Source organism: Arachis ipaensis, chromosome B06 (assembly GCF_000816755.2).
Source record: "Arachis ipaensis cultivar K30076 chromosome B06, Araip1.1, whole genome shotgun sequence".
NCBI classification, from domain to species: Eukaryota; Viridiplantae; Streptophyta; class Magnoliopsida; order Fabales; family Fabaceae; genus Arachis; species Arachis ipaensis.
The window spans coordinates 6,065,679-6,087,200 of record NC_029790.2 but is presented as its reverse complement, the minus strand read 5'-3'; the positions used below and the strand labels follow the sequence as shown (position 1 = coordinate 6,087,200).

At 33.0% G+C, this 21,522-nt stretch overlaps 2 protein-coding genes and 1 long non-coding RNA gene across 3 annotated transcripts; all 3 read right to left on the bottom strand.

The window, feature by feature from the left end:
* On the bottom strand, positions 2,568–4,078 carry LOC107645560. Its single transcript, XR_002348180.1, has 3 exons — positions 4,064–4,078; positions 3,629–3,964; positions 2,568–2,844 (listed from the first exon to the last, which is right to left on the bottom strand). It is a non-coding gene; the product is annotated as an uncharacterized LOC107645560 (long non-coding RNA).
* LOC107645558 (DNA gyrase subunit B, chloroplastic/mitochondrial) lies at positions 7,538–15,597 on the bottom strand. The gene is made up of 21 exons (XM_016349618.2): positions 15,256–15,597; positions 14,848–14,992; positions 14,570–14,650; positions 14,372–14,485; positions 13,895–13,951; positions 13,203–13,304; positions 12,780–12,930; positions 12,585–12,661; positions 12,284–12,394; positions 12,061–12,131; positions 11,788–11,929; positions 11,458–11,556; positions 11,214–11,342; positions 10,963–11,077; positions 10,369–10,436; positions 9,878–9,991; positions 8,956–9,072; positions 8,782–8,835; positions 8,584–8,689; positions 8,169–8,299; positions 7,538–7,901 (listed from the first exon to the last, which is right to left on the bottom strand). The coding sequence occupies exons 1-21, from the start codon at positions 15,453–15,455 to the stop codon at positions 7,833–7,835; spliced, it is 2,253 nt and encodes a 750-aa protein (XP_016205104.1). The 5' UTR covers positions 15,456–15,597; the 3' UTR covers positions 7,538–7,832.
* On the bottom strand, positions 16,174–21,522 carry LOC107645557 (microtubule-associated protein 70-1). Its single transcript, XM_016349617.1, has 11 exons — positions 21,241–21,522; positions 20,682–20,767; positions 20,044–20,109; positions 19,775–19,945; positions 19,459–19,629; positions 18,725–18,880; positions 18,477–18,623; positions 17,967–18,038; positions 17,346–17,882; positions 17,076–17,263; positions 16,174–16,538 (listed from the first exon to the last, which is right to left on the bottom strand). Exons 1-11 carry the CDS (start codon positions 21,392–21,394, stop codon positions 16,520–16,522), a joined length of 1,767 nt encoding a protein of 588 aa, XP_016205103.1. The 5' UTR covers positions 21,395–21,522; the 3' UTR covers positions 16,174–16,519.

Sequence of the window (21,522 nt, the reverse complement as noted above, 5' to 3'; positions counted from 1 at the left end):
TGTTCCATGCATGTTAGGCTGAAGCAGCAAAAGAGTTTTCATCTATAAGTTCCTTGTTAAATCATGATTCATCATCAGTAATGTTGGTTGAAATGTTAATGCAGTTCTCTCTCTGCTGATGACAAGAAAATTTTTTGTATCTGTTTTATTTGTGTTGAATAAGATTTGTGCCTATGAGACTGGAATACTTTAATGGTATATTCTGTCTTTGGTGCCAAGAAACTTTATCCTTGGCAGTTTAATACCACAATTAGCATATTCTTTAATGGTATCTTCTGTCTTTAGTGCTGATAAACTTTATCCTTGGCGGTTTAATTCCCACAATGAAGCATATTCTTCATGTGTTCCCACGTCTATCCATTTATCTATTCTTAATATATAAAAGTAGATGGATAAGTTTATCCACATCACTTTTAAGACATCTTTCTCCTTCTACTAATACCATGTCAGTAATATCATTTACTTGGCAAAATTTTAGAATCAACCACTCAATTTTTGCCAAATCAACTATTATTTCCAAATCAGCAAAAAAATAAAATATACAAGTAATAAAAATATATACAAATTAAATTGAAAAATTACCAATGACAATAATTAGACATTAATAGTGTCTAACCAAATTTGTAACCTATAAGAATCTATATCCCTATATTTATTATATTTTACCGTTATAAATAATATAATAAATTTATAACTCCAATAATTAATTTATTAATTTTTATAAATAACTCATCAAATGTAATAAACATACATATTACAAATGTCATAATAATTTATTAATCATAATAAATTTTACGTTACAAATATTCAAATTTCATACTATTTGAACTACTTATATAAGTCTCTTATCACTGTTGGGTCAATTCTAAAGCCCATTGTTCACATTGTCTACAAAAGTCATTGTCTACTTAGCAAAACCCTTCTTCAAATAACATCATATTTAGCACAAAAAATTTATTTTCGCACTACACAACATCTCAAACTTACTCAATGTCAATGGAGTATCATTCTTTGGACAATATCACCAACTAAACAAACAATTAGTTTATCAAAGTTCACGTAATTCGTCTATGAAAAACATTAACACCCACAAATGAAGAAGAGTTTCTTTCTTTAGAAATGATTATATTAGATAAAAAGGTACAAACAAACATATTTATTATATTTTTTATTGTATTTTTAAATTGAACATTTTCCAATACTATTTTGAATTTGCATCAATTGAGACATTGTCTGACAGAGTGGGTCAAAGAAAAATATTAAAAGGTAATTTCGCTTTATACTATTTCAATTATTCTTATTAAAAATAACTTATTTAAAAAAAAATCTACACATTTTTTTTCTTTTTATTGTAGATGTCATTGGAAAACTGCATGCACATCAAAAGATTAAGGAGAAGAAAAATTATACAAATTCAAGACACATCTTCAAAAGAAGAACATACATACAAAGATGGAACAAACAACACAATAAAAAGTGCATACAACTAGTGACAGAACTTGAAACAATTTTGGGGGGCCAGATAGAAAATAATTGTCAAAATATTTTTGATATGGACCCCATTTAAGATAAGCTCATCTAATCTCATCTCTCTGGTTTGGGTGATATTGCCAAACTTAAAAGCCGTTTTTCAAGATCTCGTTCTGAACTTAAAGATAGAGAGAGTGTTGTTTATTGAACTTATTAGATACTTTAAGTCATAGTAAAGTATTTAAGTCAATTAAACAATTTTTTATCTTTTGAAAAAGTACTACTAAATTTTTTATAAAAAGTTTGGAGGAGCCATGACCCCCCTTGTCTAAACTAAGCTCCGCCACTGCATACAACTCAACAATTCATAAAGAATATATCTTTACAAGAATCTACAACAAAAAGAAAAAAACAACTTTAACAATAATCAATAAAGAAAAAGGAGGACGAGCGCCACATAAGAAGACGAAGTCCATCAACCAAAGCAAATGCAAAAATCAAACCACCAAATAAAAATGTCACTTTGTACAACTCCAACATCCAAAACTTTTGTACTATAAATTATTTTAAACAAAATACTTTTTAAATTTAACTTCAGTTTATACATATTTAATTTAATTCTACAAAACATAGTCAATTTTAATATTTATTATATACCATCATTAATTTACTAATTTACTGTCCGCGCATCGAGCGCGTTTCATTCTAGTTCATTAATAAATTCACTAGTATCTCGGGGACTCAGTTATGATCTCCTTCCATGCATCGATTGCGTTTCATTCTAGTTCATTAATAAATTCACTAGTATCTCGGGGACTCAGTTATGATCTCCTTCCATGCATCGAGCGCGTCTCATTCTAGTTCATTAATAAATTCACTAGTATGTCGGGGACTCAGTTATGATCTCCTTCCACTTGTGCAAGTTGAGTGCATGGGGTTCACATCTTAATTCATGATGGCTGCCCACATGAAAAAGCATAATGATCATAATCCTGTTATGAAGGGAATTAATAAGATCAAAATAAGGAATTATATATAAAAAATTGTGTATATATTACCGTTCTTTTCAAGTAAGCCAGAGAGTCTATGATTAGAGATAAATGTTGCTATGTAAGAAACATCTTACAACTTTATTAGAAAATCCAGAATGGTTACAAGCATTTTACATATCATTCTTAATGAATGCAGCTAAATAAGTGTATATATACATGAACACAAAATTTTATACTTGGAAAAAAAGATCAGTTCTATATGCTCGTATCGCTTATCCTTGAGTTTTAAGGAACCAAAGACATGGTCGATGAACCACGACCGTGTTATCAGTGTGTGATTAATGGCCCGGATTTCACTAGCTTTCAGGGTTTCCATCTGTTCCTGTTATAACAGTATAACAGTCTAGCTAATCAAGCATCAATATTCAAGATCAACCATAAAACTGAATTGAGCATTCAATTAATTTGTTTTGATATTTCAGATAGATATATGCCACCATTGTAAGCTTTAATTTTAGGTAGAATTTCATAACAGAATTGTTCATACATAAGATTGAAGATTGATCTTCTACTAAAGTACCTAATGTGAATGATAACAAAGCATCAATGGGTCACACTGTGTATTCTGTCACAACAGAACCCTATAATCCATCAACACCATTTTTTGAATTCTTAAATCCTAATCTAACATCGAAGAATAATTTGAACTGATTTGGGTGGGATGAATGTACCAAACTATGCTATATTGCAAGACAAAGGTGACACATGAGAGTCTTAGTAGCAAACTACCACTATGGACTCTCTAGTCTCTCCCTATAAAAATTGATTTAATTCAAATGGACTATTAGCCCATGTATCAAATATTAAACTGATAAGAACAGGAGACAAATAATGATTATGCAGTTCTTATAGGTTGGAACAATGCGGCAATTAAGGTTATTAATAATATGATAAGAGAAATGATGAGAAAGGTTTAGGACCACCAGTCAAGTTTTCTACAGCAATTTTAGCTGGTGTACAATCTTTCTCATGCACTATTTACTTGATAATGCACCAAAAATACTACATCATTTTATGAAACATTACTATCTCCATCATTTCATTATTGGGATACATCTTGAGGGGCCTTAAATCAATAAATACAATTCCAAAAAGAGAGAGAGAACCTGACGAGGTTAACAAGGGATGCGAAGTTAGTCTGACATCGCTTGTTCTTAGCAAGACAAGAGCGTTTATATAATCAAAGAGTGAAATAAAAGGACACGACCTTACTTGAACAGGATCTGTTCTATAGGCTCGTACAACTGTATCCTTGAGTTCTAAGGAGACAGGAACCGAAGTCTGGTTGATGAATCATGACTGTGTGATCAGGGCGTGATTAATGGTCCAGATTGAGTCCTCTTTGGGGCACCCATCTGTGGCAGTGGAGGATCGTTCTCACCGCATTAACTGTGGTGGGGTGGTCACACGGTTGTCTGACAGACCACACAAAATATTTTTTCCTATTAATTAGACTTTTATTTTAGAGAAAGAAAAGGGGCTAAAAAGATATTATCCTTGGGGCTAAATATTTAGAGGAGGGATTGCACATTTTGATTTACCTGGCAACAGAAAAATAGAAAACCATTGGAATGGTGTTGAACTTGCATGGGGTCCACCATGGAAGCTTCGTTGGTGATGAGTCCTCCTGTCGGAACGGTAGTACAAATGAAGCAGATTGCGGTGGCAACTGGCAAGTCGAAACAAAGAAGCAGTTCCAAGTGTTTTTTTGTTTTCCTTTTGATTTTGGACACACAAATGCTTTGGTTTCTCATCAAAAGTATCCTAACTCATAAGTCACAATACTGCAGGTGAGGGGGACTTGCCACGTTCAATGGATAAGTATGGAATTTCAATCCTCTTAATGGACACGTGGCAAGTGGCATATTTCGCTGGTCCAGTCAGATCATTTATTTGGGTTTTCGCCATGTCTAAACCCAAGATCAAGTCCTTAGTTCATTAATCCTTTTTTAATATCCCAAATAGGTCCTAAAAATTTGGTAGTCCCATACATTTGCTCCTCAAAAAAATTAATTAAGGCTTGGGTCTTTAAAATTAGTAGATTATATGCTATATATGTCTTTAAATCAGATTGAATCGGTTAACATGATATTCTATATTTTACTTAAAAATTGTAGGTATAACGTATCAGATAAAATAACATGTATCGCGCTTAGGACATATTAGTCCTTGAACACATGGCTAAAATGACGTTATTTTGGGACAATATTAAACAACGTCATTTTGAGAAGACAAATACGTTCATATCTTTATTTTCTAATGTTTAAAACTTTTACGTTTTAAAGCCAAATAAATCTCCTAAAATTTTTATTATAAGTTAAAAAAGTCCTTGAATTTAAGTGGGTACCTTATATAAAAATCTTTTTCCTTTCTTTCTTTCTCTATAAAATTAAAGTATCCCAAAACCTCACCTAGATTTTACGAGCTAATCCTTTATAGACAGTATGTTGTAGGTGTAGATTAAGTAAGAGTTATGAAGTGGTTATGGATAGGTATTTAATAATAACAAAAATAATATAAGAGTTTAAAACTTTTATTCTATTGTGATGTTGTTGTATTGTGTTGGTTGCTTGGTTAACTTGTGATAGAATTTTATGTTTTGGTATTTAGATGAGTGAAGATATAGTATCTATATTTTATCACGTTGAAAGTTTTGTTAGAGACAACAAAGAAGTATTTGTGTACATTAATAGAGAAAGTAAAAAATTTTCTCCATCCATTGACTTGATCTATTTCTTTGACCTATAGAAATTTTTTTTGGACTTGGATTACCATGACCAGTTGACCACAAGGCAATGTATTAGTATGATTCCACATCTGCTAACTTGAAATCTGGTATTCACCTAATTCATGGAGATAAAGAGATTAAAGTTCTGCAAAAGAACAAGATACTAAATGAGGATACTACCGAATTCTAATTGTTTGATTGTAATTGTAATTGAGATTTGTCCTTTCATGTGCTTGGAACTGCATACTTTGACATACTTTAGGTAATTTTATCATAATTTTATTTTAATTCTGGTTTTAGTTGCTTAATTCGAGGAGACCAATTTGACATATATACTATAAATTCAGGAAACTTTTTGACTTATAATAAAAATTTTAGAAAACTTATTTAACTTTAAAATGTCGAAATTTTGAGAATTAGGAAACAAAGGTGGGGTGGGACGTATCTGTCCCCTCAAAACGGCGTCGTTTGTCGTTATTCCAAAACGATGCCGTTTTAGTCATGTGTCCAAGGACTAATGTGTCATGTGCGCAACGCGTGTTACTTTATCTGACACGTCACATCTACAACCTCCACGTATGAGGGAGAGTATCGTGTTAACTAGTTCAACTTGGTTTGAGGACCTATATGGCATATATATAGTAATTTTGGAGACCCGAAACCTAATTAATTTTTTTGAGAGACAAATCTATCATGCTGTAAATCTTTAAAGACCTATTTGGAGTATTACTGTTAAATGTAACAAATATTAGGTGGGCTGTTAAAATGAGTAAATTTTATCTTTAATATTAAATTTGTTTAAATTTTAAGTTAATTGGTCGATAATAAATTAAATTAATTTTTAATTTGTTAAGTTAAAAAATATCATAAAAAACGGAAAAAAAAAATTTAACTGGCTTGTCGCCATAAACGCCCGTTGGAAATTCAACTCAAATGAGATAAATGAGGCGATTTAATTAAAAATGTTACGACAATTATGACACCAAAATCTTGATTGAAAACATTAATTGAAATAATGAATTATGGTTTATCTATTGGACCAAAATCACTCATTTACACGTCATCATATGTCATTATTTTCTTATATCCAATAAAAAGACCATTTGAAGACATAACACAAAAACGGCAGACTCATAACCATGGTTTTTGAGGGTGCAAATGTGCAATGTATCTCATCTAGTTTGATTAAGTGCACAAACACTTGTGACATTTTTTATTTAACCTCAAGAATACAAGAATCTATTAGTCCACTAAAATTTTTTTTATCATCAATGTACTTAGTACTTGAAAAATTTATAAATTTATCAAAACTTGGGACGAGTCTAGTATGGTAAAAGTATTTAATGATTTTTAAATCAAGATACTAAGATAAATTTAGAATAAATTTGGAGTGAAATAGAAAATATAATTTTTTTTTTTTTTTTTTTTACATAAAACACTTGCAAATTTACATTGGATTAGAATTTTTTTTATTTTAAGCATTTTTAAATAAATACTTTATTTATTGATATATATTTTTAAAAAATACTTACATTTTTTATTATTTATGTCATTACCATTGCTAATGAGATAAATAATAAAAAATATTATATAATCAAATTATTTTTGTAATTAAATTCATAGATATCAAACTTCCATAACAAAAGAATCAACTTGGATTGGTCAACTAGTAAAAAAAAATATTTAACCTATGAATATATGATATTCTTACAACTTAATTTTTTTTAAATATGCAATATTGTTCAAAACTGAATTCAAAAGAATAATTGATATATACATACATACCAATCAAAATAGACTTGATTTTCATGTTGGATGGACTTCTTTTGCCATCAGATGAACATGCTTCTTTGCATTCTATAGAGTAAAAATAATTAAAAAAAATCATATTTTATAAATAATAAACAATTTTTGTATTTAACAAACTAGTTCATTTTAGAAAATATATATTTAATATTTGATTTTTTTGACATTTTTAAAATATTTTTAAAACTTACTTGTCATTAATATCTTTTAAAATTATTTTTGTTAACAATATAAACTTTCAACTATTATTTTAATAGTTTACTATTCAAAAAAAATTCTTTCTCCATCCAAAAAACTACCTTTTTAACTGAAAAAAAAAAATTTTTCCATAATTGAAAAACTTTTATAAAGCAATCAGAAAAACAGGAAATAGTTGCCACAGAAAACAATGCATGTATTGTTGTATACAACATCACTGTTTTCTGCAATCTGCATGTACCATCTTTAGCCTACAGCTTCTAAAGTTTACAGGTTGTTGTAAGGTAGAAAACCTGAAAACATTTAAACAAAATGAATATTTACATTCCAATGTATAAAAAAAAAAAGAAAAAAAAAAGAAGAAAGTCATTTTGGTATATATCAAATTCCTCCATTACAAATGACCATTCCCCTTGTGCACAACAGTGGTTCTTTCATAACCAAATGACATCAACAAAAATGGGGGCCTTGCTTGCTTCTCTGCATTCCATGGCATATATGAAAATATCTGTGCTTTCACCATATTGTAGTGTTATGGTTACTAAGGAAAACATTCAGCTTCACAATAAGTTGCACCATCAAATATCTAGCTGATCAAGATCAATCGTGTTTGCGGAATTTCTTATCAGATCCTTCCGAACATCCACCTATTAAAAAGAAAAACAAGAAAGAAAGATTACGATAATAAAAGTTTATTGGTGATTCAACTATGGAAACTGATTCTCTTAAACTTTTACATGACTTTGTTCCTTGTGATCTGTCATCTCTCTACTGATTTAAAAGGTGGAATCCAAACAATACATGAGATATCCATATGAAATAGTAAATAAAATCTAAGAGTAGTCAATCAAGCAAATCATTCAAGCAATTTTAAGATTGGAGGTCATGGCAACAGGGCATATTAGTGACATTACCCGAGTGCCCATAAGAGATGAAAAAACAATGTTCGCTTCAGCTGCGTCCTCAACCGTTAATCGCTTCAATAGCCTGCGTTCTGGATCCATGGTTGTCTCCCATAATTGCAAAGGCATCATCTCTCCCAGCCCTGGATTTATAAACACGTAAAAGAATGTATATTACCTCAAAAAATTTCATAAAACAATTTATTCCTGCAGAAAGATTGGAACTTCATTGTTGAAACATCCAAGTCATATCAAGTTCAACAAATAGATTGCATAAGCTTCAAGAAACTGATAGTTTTTTATACCGTGCAATTCTTCAAATAATACATAATAAATTTATTCTCTTAATTCTTTTCAGTTGCTATACAAGCTTACAAACAGTTGTAATATACAAGAAGCATGAAATCAACATAACATTTCATCATACCTTTGAACCTTTGAATGGTGTATGATGCATTTGGAGGAAATGTTTTTCGAAGTTTTTTAAGGTCTGCATCATCATAGCAGTAGTTTACTTGTTTTCCCCTTACAACCTGTTTATTTCAGTAGAGAGAGTTGCAAGTTAGCTTGATTGTATCTGATAGAGACAGGGAAGGCATTACATGAAGCAAAATTCTAGGCACACCTTATACAGTGGTGGGACACCAACATATATACACCCTTCATCAAACAAAGCTCTCTGCAATAAAGAAACAATGAATCAAATTTGATAAGTTTATTTACTTTTTTGTTCTCAAATGAGATGGGTTTTATTTTTCTGAGGTGAAGTAGATTTTGCAGGCATTCCCTACATATTTACCTGATATCTAAAGAAAAATGTTAGTAGTAGAGTTCGAATGTGAGCACCATCTACATCAGCATCAGTCAAAATAATGATCTTATGATATCGGAGTGCTTCCATCTTGAAATCTTCTCCCTGAACCAACAAAAACATAAGTTTAGTTAAATTGATGTATAATGGTTGATGATTCAGGTGCAAATGAACAACCATTTTCATTCTGATTTACTAGTTTTTATTAACATTTCAATCAATGTGGAATTTATTTTGATTCATTTACTTTTCCAATTCAGTGTTGAATTCATTTAGAGATTTGACCCAGATGGTTTGCAAGCACTTTCGATTCCCTTCTTAACTTAGACATTGATATCCAAAGCAGTTGTAGCCTTGCCTAATTCTAATATACCTTTATATCCATCTTCGATTTCCTGTTTCAAAAATCTCTTCACACTTAATATCTATTGTTATTTAGTTTTATAATAATGGCCTTCCAACTATTTGAAGACTGTCTTCACAATTTATGATTTAAACTTTAAGGTGTTTGCTTTACAAGATTCTAATCACAAATAGCTAGCACTTTTTGGATAAAAGAAACAAAATGTCATAACAGGTTCAAGTTAATTATTGAAGAGCCTCCATGAAACTAACAATTTTATACCATAGTTACATGAAACACAATACGTTCCGGCACAGGAACGGGCACATGGACGCAGTACATGTTACACCTTAGTTAAAATATCTTATATGGAAAATCTACTTATGGCGTTCTGATACACAGATGAATTGTGAATTGGTACGTCACCTATTTAGTGAATTTATGTAACTGTTATACTTGAAAAGGGTCTGTTACTTTATTTTTCAGAGCATTTGTTCTTCTCTCCTTTACTTATTTTCTTTAACTCCTTCATTAACAATGAATGAATGAAACAGGAAAAGTTTTAACCTTCACTCCAAGGCCAAGACCGAGAATTAGATTTTGGATCTCTTCATTTTTGTACATTGCAGCTTCATCCCTCCTTTCAATATTCAGAATCTTACCTCTTAGAGGTAGAATGGCCTGCACCAAATACAATTTGATGGATATACACTTAAATAGCTACCAAAAATTTGAAGGAACAAAAATGTTTCTATAAATGTACCACCAATATATATATATAACAAAACAACTGCTTACACATGTCAGTAAACAAAGAATTCAAGTCAGTTTAATTTCAGCTCATATAGTTGGCCTATGCATTTTTAATGTTCCAAGTTAAAACAACTGTTGTGTTTAGGAGCATGTTACAGATATAACAAAGCCAATCACGTGCCTTCACAAAAGAGTTGATCTTTGTTATTTCAAACTTTCAAGGACTCCTAACAAAACAAGGTTAAAAAATGTTTTGCATATCAAGAAGTTATAGTTTTGAAGGCTTTCTTAAAAAAATTATATACCTGGAATCGCCTGTCACGCCCTTGCTTAGCACTTCCTCCAGCTGAATCACCTTCAACTATGAATATTTCTGCAATACATGGAAACAAGCACAGAAAATTTATCATATTCGATACATTTTGATATTAATTGGAAATAACACTGAATTTCACAACAACAATAATAACAGTAGTGGTTGATAGGCTCTTACTGACATTTTAGTATAAATTCTAAGATGAATTTTCGTTCATTTTTAAAAGGAAAAAAATTAACTATGAGGGATAAAAATGTCGGTTGATGATATTTATTGGCTAGAAGATGCTTTTACAAATTTATCTATTTTTTCTATTTGTATTCAATTGATTATGTATACATTAGTAAAAAATGTGTACATAACCAAATAAATTTTTAAGATCATTTGTAGAGATAAAAAAGCAATTACATATGGAAGCATGCATCATTGCAAAAGGTTTAGATCATGCCAAATTCTAACAGGTTTAGATCATGGAGATATTTCTTATCATTGAACTAGGTCAGAACCAAATAGAACAATCTTTCGAAATTCAAATGGATCTTTATGAAGCATAATATATTCTGCAAAATGGAAGCATGCATACCACATTCTTCAGGATTTGTGGATGAACAATCAGCAAGCTTTCCAGGAAGAGATGAAGATCTTAATACACTCTTCTGTCTCACCAATTCCCTAGCTCTTTTTGCTGCTAAAGCCGCCTAATTAATCGATAAATTCATCATAGCAAAAGTTTTCTGGTTAAAATATGTAAAACAATGATATAAAGAAATCTAAACTTTTCTTTTATATAGAGCAAAATAATCAGACTAACAAGTTTACAAAAGAGATTGTTACCTTGAAAGCATTAACAGCTTTAGAAAGTATGGAATCAAGAACATCTGGATGCAACTCCAAATACTCCGAGAGATACTCTTGCAAAGCTTGATCAACCACTTTCCGCACCTCAGGATTTCCCAATCTTGTCTTTAATAACAAAGAGAACAGTAAGAAAGAACTCAAATGAGGACAGGAAAAGCTTCAATATTCAAAAGTAACCCAAAGTCACAACTATGCAGTCCACTAAATTAATATAAAGTACCTTCGTTTGTCCTTCAAACTCTGGATTTGGGACCTTCACTGAGACAACACATGTTAGACCCTCTCTCACATGCTCACCACTTAAAGTAATGTCCTTATCCTGGTAAGACAGGTAAACACTTTGTCACATCAAACACGACAAACCATCAAAAGCACCCTTAAACAAAGCACGATGACATAGATTCTGGCACCATATACTGTAATTCATAAATACAACAGGATTCCATCAGATAAAATCACAATAAGATATGCAAGGAATCTCATATTTCAGGAGAGTGAATAAGCATAACATCAGGGGAAAGAAGTGGGTGAAAAAATACTTGAGAAATACCTTGATAACTTTTGATTTCTTTCCAAGACTATTAAGTGTTCTAGTTAAAGAAGCCTTCATACCATCGATATGGGTGCCACCATCAATAGTGCGTATACTATTTGCATATCCCAATATAGTGTCTGAATATGCATCTTCACACCTATTGAAGAAAACAAATCCAGCATATTGATAAAAAGTAATACTGAATTTAAAAAATTAAATCATGACACAATTTATGGAACATATCTAGGCAACAAAAATCGTAAGAGGTGAGAACGATCGGGGGCTTACCATTGAAAAGCTATATCAATACTGATTCCATCTGTTTCTTTGCTAAAACTCAGAACATCGTGAAGAGCTTTCTGGAACAGGTCATTAGTCAATAATCACTTCAATAGCAATGAAAACATCTAACCAAAATAGAAAAGAAAGCAACAACAGCTAAGAAAGTAAATGAAACGGTTCAAAATGGACAATAACCACACAGTACAAAATAAAGTAAACAATATAAGACCTTATCAGTGTTAAGCCATTTCACATATTCAACCAAACCTCCAGCAAAGAAATATTCATTATATTGGATCTTTTCTGGATCATCATCTTCTTTCTGAAGTGTGATAGTAAGCTGAAAAAGATCAAGCAAAAGAGATAGTAAGATGTAGAGTTGAAGAAATCTTGCAAGTTTATGAAGTGCTTCACTAAATCACTATATGTTATAATGAAAAGCGATAAAAATAAGATCTAACCACATAAAAAATATAAGTGAATGTTAAAAGAGAAACCTCAAATAAAAATTATTTAATCAATAATTTCACCTTTGGGTTGAGGAAGGCCAACTCCCTAATGCGCCCAGCTATTGTGTTGTAGTCAAACTGAATAGCAGTGGTGAATACTGCATAGAAAAGCTTGCATTAAAGTGAAGCATACACAAGACTTTTGAAGTCTTAAACTTCAGAGTTAATAGTCAAAACACAACCTACAAATGAATTAACATATAAGATTATATGAACCTTCTTTGTCAGGCCAAAATCTTATAGATGTTCCCTGACGATCTTTCTTTTCATTTGAAAGCACAAGGCATGTCAGAGTTGTTATTGGCTTTCCACGAGAATACTTTTGCTTGAATTCTAATCCATCACGCCAAACTGTTACCTCTAACACCTGTGAAAGTAGATATCAAACAAGACTGTTAGATATATCAGCTAGTAACCTCTGACTCAAAACAAAAAATATTAAAGCAATGGTATTATTTGTTCATATCTAGATCTAGGTCAAAACCCATGGACAAATAAGGATGTTCCAAAGTGAGTGCAAATGTGATTCATAAAATTATGCATCACAAATCTCCACGCAAATCTCAACAGAAGGTTGAACTGGAAATTTGGTTTTTTTCTTTTTTTTGAGGTAAAACTGCTAAAGGAAAGGAAACATACCTCAGACAAGGCATTGACAACGGATAAACCAACACCATGTAAACCTCCTGAAACAGAGTACCCACTGTTGGCCCCGCCAAATTTTCCACCAGCATGCAAGACCTGATAAGTTTATAAGACAGTATATAATTGTGTCAAATTGAAAATATGCAAAAAGATCAATTATAACATGTTAAAATGTACTGCAAAAGTAGCTGAAACTGCTAGACAGCATAAGGCCCAAATTTCAAAACCTCTGAACTTTATCTTTACGGAACTATACAGTGATAAAGTCTGTTCATAATACATATCTAGAAATGAACAAGTCTATTGCCAAAATATGCTACATAACGATCAAATTCGCATCTCATGTATGTTATACAGTAAACAAAACAGATAATCAGGATAGGGAAATAGCTTGATGTGCCAATGGCGTTAAAAAGGCAAAAGTTTGATTCCTTCCCTTGAGCAATTGGACAATATGTTTAAAATATGAGAACTGTACCAAGCAGAAATCAACTCCAATTACTCAACTAAAGTTCAAACTTCAATTGGAGTACTGGAAATCGGTTCTTTGATACAATAACATAACAAACTCAATTGGAATTTAATTGCATTGTATCAAAAGAAGCATGTAGCCTAGACCCTCTGGACATGTTCAAAGAATAGTCATATGCATTGCAAACTTAATATTCAAGCATATGGAACAATACCGTCAACACTGTCTCCAAAGCCGATTTTTTTGTAACTGGATGCAAGTCGGTAGGAATCTGCATTCCATGAGTGAAATTAGTATGTATAGTTAAAAGCTCAAAATCATCCAACAGATAGTAAATAAGTAAAAGTAGCTCAAATAACTCAAAAGTCAGATTTAACTTTTCAGAATGGAATTACTTATTACAGTAGAAGCTTCAAGAGCTAAAAGCATTGAAAAAGATGTACTGCAAATTTTAGTAATTCCATAAGCACAATATCATTGCATAGTTCTTGATTAATATAGAAAGCAAAATCAGTATACTATGTACAACTAAGATTTATGAGTCCAAATTATACATCTAAAAGGACAACTGGACAAGTTTCAAACTTCAAATTAACAATGCCTACTGTCATGGTTGAAGAGCCTTGTGAGCACATAAGCTTAAGATATACTGTCATACAGAGCTATGAGAAAAATTAGAAACAAAGCGTACCCCACGACCATCGTCAGTTATGCTTACAGAACCATCCGATTGTAAAACAACATCAATCTTGGAAGCAAATCCAGCTTGTGCCTCGTCAACAGCATTATCCAAAATTTCATAAACCTAAGATGCACTCTGGTTCAGTCAGATAAAATACACCACAAGACTATCAAAACTGCTGCAAATATGAAAGTGCAAAGACGATACCAAATGGTGCAACCCACGTGGGCCAGTGCTTCCAATATACATTCCAGGTCTTTTCCTAACAGGATCCAAGCCTTCAAGTACCTATGAAAGTTACAACTATATTAAGCCTGTGCCACTTCCAAAGCATATTTGGTGAAGCAACCCACAATAAGTGACAAGAAATACAGGCACTCAATTTCCTTTTCAACACAATAACACATATCACTTCCAATATGCAGTTAACTAGTTTCATTAAATTGCATTATTAGTCCAGATATGAACTAACTAAAAAAAAATACCTGAATTTGATCAGAACCATAAGCTTTTGAACTTTCACTCCTCTGAGAAGTTTCAGCTGCTGAGAGTGACGACATATACGCCCTTGGTGTGACACCATTTTGCACCAAACGGAAACTAGGCAACTTTCCCAGCTGCAAACTCACCCTATTAAAACCACAAAATCTCTCATTACTTAATGTTACAGTGTTAAGACGCAAAACAAACCAACCCCTCATGGTTTAAATATTCAGCAAAACAAAGCAGAAGAAAAGGGCATTTAGAAAGCGTTTGTTGGGTTGTTGGCACTAAAAAATCTTCCCTTTTTTTCCCAAAAATAAAAAACTCCGATTATTTTACCATTAGCAACAAATTGGGGTACCAAGTTTATTGATATGCAAAAACATGTAAAGAAACAGAAAAAGGGGTACCTGGGTTTGAAGAGTGAAGAGGGAGAGGTGGAAAGAGAGAAAGATGAAGAGAGAGTAGCAGAAGAATGGGGAAGTGGATGGAAGTGGAAGAAGGAGTGAGAAGAAGTTGCGGAGAATAAGCGAGAGGAAGCCATGAAGAAGCGAAGAGTACGAGGAGGAGGAGGAGGAGGTGGGCGTAGAACAAAGAGAAGAAGCGCCATCACTCACAGTCACAGTGACTCTGTTGCGTTCTGTGCGTCATAGAAATCAAAATGTAAACATAAACAATTTTTGGAGTTTGGACCAAGGATGTTGTTTTTCCCTCCTCTCACTCTTTCTATCTTCAATCTTTATTTATTATTTTTTTTCCCTCTATAAAGCTTATAAAATATAAACCCTACATTTTATTTTAGCGCATGTCACCTGTTTGATGTTTTTCCCTCCACAAAACATGAGCACCATTTTTTCCCTTCAATTTGAAGGTGCTTTTACTCTACTAATTTTTGTTTATTACTATTATGATTAGCCTAATTCAAATTTTTTTCTATTTAATAAAATAAAGTGAAAATAAGGTTGCTTTTTACTCCTTATCTTAATTAAGGTACTTATATAGTTATATTAGGAGCTCCATACTCAAAAATCTAATTTTATAATTTCATTTAATGTCAATGAAAATAAGTGTTATTTTACTCAACATTTATATTCATTAACTTTTGAAAATTTTAACCGAATACTATTCTTATTTCCACTTATTAAGAACAATTTCCATTTTAATCACACCCTTTATTTAAACTCCTAGAACAATTTTCAACAATCAACAAGCAACAATACCACTCCCTTAGAAGAGTTTAGTGAGCAGTTAGTTTGATAATGTGACAATAATAAGCAAAACTTCAATCAAATTTTTGGACCTTAACCATTTCATTTTTGGAGTCCAAATGACACTCAGAAGCAATATGAATTAACTTTGAGGAAGGCAAGAAGCCATGTTCAGATACTTCCATACATCAAGTTGAACCATACATTCTAAATTTCCTTTCTAATAACAGTATACAAAGAAATATACAAGGTAATGGTTTCCCTGAAAAACACAATGCAAGGTCCCTTCTTTACACACTACCCCCCGAGACAGCCAAAAAGCTTAAATAGAGGAAATACGGAAAAGGTAAAAAAAAAATGATAAATCAACAACTCTATTCAGCACAGGGGGTAAGAATTCAAATAGATAACCCCTTTAGTCTCGTCATTCTTGCACAGGATCATGATCACAGCGAAATCGATTTGGTTAGAAGTTACGTGCACTCCTGAAACATAATTTGAAAAGTGTTGTGAATTAATTGCAAAAATGAAGCAACACTAGCAGAAAGGCAATGTCCAAAATGACCTAGGGCATGTTCTGATAAAAGCAACATCCCAAATCCAGTACTTCATAAATCAAAGCTTCAATAAACTGAAAATTATGCTTTTAAGTGTCAACCTCTCTATTATCACCTTACCAAAAAACTAGACACACAGACCCTCTGTTTCCAGTATCAAACTGTCTCAGTTATAATCTATTGTACTGTTATACATTTGTAACCAGAGGAGGCTGCTACCATTCATAAGAAATTCAACAAGTTGTCAGAAATCCTTAGAGTACTACAGGTTTCTTGTAATTTCATAATAATTTAAACAGATTAATTGATCATCAACGACGAGTGGTAATCATCTCTGTTCTTGTAACTCAACAAAGCTTATCCTATCCGTTCATAGTTATAACAATGGTAAGCAAAAAGCCTTAAATTTCTGGGAATAACCACAAGAATAAGAAAACACTATCATATCAGAGATAGAAAACTGACCTGGCAGAAATTGAATGCAAACTATGTACCGAGCCCCTAGGAGCACTAGATCGCCGCGTCCTTTGATCATTTTCCTTGCTAACCCGCATAGCAGCCACCTCCTTTTCCATGGAAGCTACTTCCCGACGCATTTTTTTGGCCTCGACTTCCATAGCTTTGTTCAATGTATCAACCTTTTTCGCCAACATCTTACAACAGTGAAACAACAAAATGAATTAGGAGATAAAAATGTTGAATCAGTAATCTTATTTAAGAAAGCAGATATGAGACCTCAATTGCATCATCCTTGTCTTTGAGAGACTGATCTTTCTCATGACAAGCTTTCCTGAGAGATACAACCTCCTTTTGCAGCATGTCATACAGCATTCCAGAAACATAATCTTCATGTTCTGCCTTTGTTTTTTCAATCTGAATGCCATTTGCACTCCGTTCCTGCGTAGCAATTGTCTCATTTGTGATGGTCTGATCACTGATGTTGGTTGGCATGTTATCTACCTCATTTGTATCTGTAGTTCGCCTTTCTCTCTCCAGAGATCTACTGCCACCATCAAACGATCTAGAAGAATGTTTTGTATGCTTTACTAACAGACTAGCACTATTTGATCTTAGAGACCCTAACTTTGGACTCAAGTTTTTCCTGGATAGATGTCCATTAGAGGAGGATAACATGGGGCTCTCACCACCACCAAAAGACTGACGTCGCGAATGCCCACTCACAATATTTCTTCCATCTAATATAATTTTAGAATTACCATTAGATGCTTTAATCCTTTCTTCCAAAACTTTGAAGCGCAATTGATATTTATCCTGTGAATCAATTAATGTGTTAAGAAGAGACTAATAAAGAGAAATAAAGAGTTTGGAGTAAGTAATTAGTAGAACCTATATAACCTTCATTTGTGCTTCTGCTTTTGCAGCACGCTCAGCTACAGCCAATTTGTCACGTAGTTGTTGCATTTCACCCTAAAACGTAATGGAAAGTAACAAAGTTTAGTAAAAAGAATAACCTATATGAATAGTGAGTGCACAGCCAACGCAGGTCAGAAGGTAAGGGGATATATAGAATAAAGAATATATCCTGGTACTTGCACTTGAGTTAATATGAAAACCCCAAATTGCCATACCTACTATGTTTGATCACAAATAATATTTCTCTTACCCTCTTTAGTCTTTATAGCAATAGCAGTTCGTGATAATATGACCTTGGCATCACATATGCATATGATATAACCACAATGATGGCTAAGAGTAGTGTCATATGGTAATAGTAAAACTAATACATTTCTTGCACATACAATTGTTTTGCAAACATCAGTCAACTTGAGAATTTTATCAAAAAACACCCACATAAGTAAAGGACAAAGCAATAGCAAATTTCAGAAGAATTTACACTTTACATGCCTGAAAAAATCTTCTTTCTTCTAGCCACTGCTTTACAGGCATCACTTTGTCATTAGCATCTTTCCACTCATTTGCTACTACAGTGGCAACCCTGTTTGCGGTAACTTTAGCACGAGCTACTTCCCGCTCCAATACTTTCCTTTCCTCCTATGTCAATATAAAAGGTTAGAACTTATATGCAGATTAGAGCTTCCGCATAGAACTTATATTCAGCAGAGAATGAGTATCTGAAGAGTGTCAATAATTACATTCATCTCTAGCATTTTTCGCTGGTAATCACGGACAGCATTAGCAGCAGCCCCACCGGCCAACACAGCCTCTTCAAGCTCACGAACAGTTTGTGTTAGCTTTTCAACTTCAGCAACCTTTTGCCTATGCATTTTGTCCAGTATTTTGTTCTCCTCCTGACATAAGAACATGAAATAGTAAAATACTTCATTAAACATTGCATGCCAATGTTAAGTACCCACGTGAAGAAAACAAGAAGAATGAGGGAAAAAAGGCAGTTAAGTTAGTTAGAAAAGAGAGTGGTAAATAGCTCCTTTGCCTTTTATTTACAGTTTAAGAATGAAAGAAAAGAGAGTTGAAGATGAAAATAGAGTAGGATCAGCTGATGTAACAAATAGGACAGCTGGAAAAATTAGTGGGGAGGGGTGAGTGAGGGATGAATTCTGTTATAGGAGAGAGGATTGAGAATGTATATAAGAGGCGTGAAGGGAATCACTAGAGGAAGGAAAGATTTAGGGTGGGAAGGACCTTAGGAGTGTGGTAGCATCTCCAAGGCTACCTTATTCTCTACCTTTCAGTATTTGGTTCTGCAATTAATTCATCAATCCAGCGCCTCTGTTTCTTATCCACTCTATCTTCTACTTTCTCTTCTATAATTCTCTTCTTACATCTCCTGTTCTTACTCTGTTGCTACTGCCTAGACTTACAGCCACTCATTGACGAACATAAACATAAATGAAAAAGCATGAAGAACCTGGCATATTTCAATCTGCTTCATTAGCTCTTGGTTTTTATTTTGCAAATCATCAACCAGAGATGCTTTTGCCAAAGCAATCTGAACAGTTCTCTCAGCTTCAAGAAGTGCAGCCTCCTTTGATTTGGTTAGCCGGTCCAGTGCTCTGTTGTCATCCTGCAACTTTGCCACCTACAAAACAATAGAAGTGCATGTAAGTAACTTGATTCTGATTATGGAGCAAGATATCCAATAAGATAATGAATAACAGAATAAACTATCACCCAATCCAATTCAATGAAAATAATAAATTTCCGAGTAACCCAACAAAATGTACCTCGGTCCTAGCAAGTTTGAGCTCTGCCTCCAGAGGTGCGATAATGGCTTCAATAGGAGGCATTTCATCATCTTTTTGAGCAGCATGAACCCTTCTAAGTGTTGCTTCTGCAGCAAATTGTGCAGCCAATGCACCCTTTTTCTCATCATTGATTTTTTTTATTTCAAGGTTCTGTCAAACAGAATACATCAATAGTGACTAGAAATAATGGCAATTGAGAAGTGGAATAACATTAACAAGGCAGCAACTACTGTAAATAATGGTAATACCTTACTTTCCAGAAGAGCTTCAGTTGCTTTTAGCTTTTCATCCACTTTGTTCAGCTCATCAGTTAGCTGAAATAATTAAATATAAAGGATGACATACATATATCACATCGCAGAAACTTACCCCACAATTATACTTGGAGTTGGATAATCTAATAAAATGGATATTTCCAATAATGCATTCTTTTGCTTTGCAAAGATAATAAGGAAAACAGAATGTGTAGTAGTTGACTGTTTCCATGAAATACTAAATCATGAAAATCACATCAGGGTGCCTAGGTTCCTTGTAGTAAAATTCAGAACTACAAAAAATTATAACATATACCAATACATTGGACCTTGTAATTTCTTTTGCACAGGTATCTTGATGAGACTAATTCACTATTCCAGTATCAATTGAAATGAAAAAAACATATGTTCTGGATACAGATTAAATTAATGATTCTTAATGTAATCTATTTTTGTACAGCTGCATGTATCTCTATGAATCTTAGCAATTTAAAAGAATAAAAGAAATGCTTTGCTCATCATCCTCCACTTGCATCAAATACAATCCTCAAAATTACAAAGAATACTACAATTGCATGCGATTTGGAGAATTTACTAGCATGAAAATGGGGAGAAGGAGAAGAAGAAGGTACCTCTTCGACGGCCTTTTCTCTAAGACGCTCTGAATTCCTCAAGGACTTGATTTCCGCGAGAGACTCCCCCAACTCTCTATCTTTCTCTGCAAATGACACAACAAACAAATCAGTAAGACGACCATTTTCCCAAATTCAATTTTAAAAAACCAATATAAAATATTACTAAAACTTTGATAAATTTATTCAAACCAGATTGAAAATTTAAAATGAGACCATTGCCATGAATAAAGTAATCCATACATAATCCAAAACAAAAAAAAGGGGGAAAATACTATTCATGATTTCTGACTTCGTAATTATCATGATATTCGTCATTTTGCTAACCTTTTTTTCTCCCTTCAAAATGAACTATAATCGTGTAATAATTTCTATGTCGGGTGCATAAAAAACTCTATAATTTGAGAGATGCAAAGGGAAAGGAAAAAACATATATCAGAAGGAAAAAAAATGATTCTGTCAAGTTGAAATGTTGAAACATGAAATTCAACCGGCATTAGCATCGAATTGTGCATGAACCAAATACTGGAGAGTAAGAAGAAGAAGGAGGCAAAATGACCTCGAAGCTCATTGTCGAGGCGAGTGAGCTCGACGCGAACTGGATCGGAACCGTGGAGGAGCGTTAGGAGGTCATCGACTTCGGAAGGAGGGCGGAGGGCGGCGGCGGCGGCGGATGAAAGCTTCTTGGTTCGAATATGAGTAGTGCTGGCCATCACACGCAGCTCACAGATCTCTAGCGTCAATGGCAATGGCAATGGCAGCACCACCACTCCACTCTAATCCAATCCCTAACCTAATCACTTGAATTTCGAAAACAACAACCCTAACCACAATTTCAATT

Excerpts from the sequence above, each read along its gene's own strand:
- LOC107645558 (XM_016349618.2), bottom strand. The coding sequence starts at position 15,455 with ATGGCGCTTCTTCTCTTTGTTCTACGCCCACCTCCTCCTCCTCCTCCT. Across the intron at positions 12,931-13,202 it reads TTGTCAATGCCTTGTCTGAG|GTGTTAGAGGTAACAGTTTG; the intron begins GTATGTTTCCTT and ends CTACTTTCACAG. Across the intron at positions 8,836-8,955 it reads CATTTTTCTTTAGATATCAG|AGAGCTTTGTTTGATGAAGG; the intron begins GTAAATATGTAG and ends TCTTTATTGCAG.
- LOC107645557 (XM_016349617.1), bottom strand. The coding sequence starts at position 21,394 with ATGGCCAGCACTACTCATATTCGAACCAAGAAGCTTTCATCCGCCGCC. Across the intron at positions 19,946-20,043 it reads AAGCTCTTCTGGAAAGTAAG|AACCTTGAAATAAAAAAAAT; the intron begins GTATTACCATTA and ends TCTGTTTGACAG. Across the intron at positions 18,039-18,476 it reads AAGAAAGAAGATTTTTTCAG|GGTGAAATGCAACAACTACG; the intron begins GCATGTAAAGTG and ends ATTACGTTTTAG.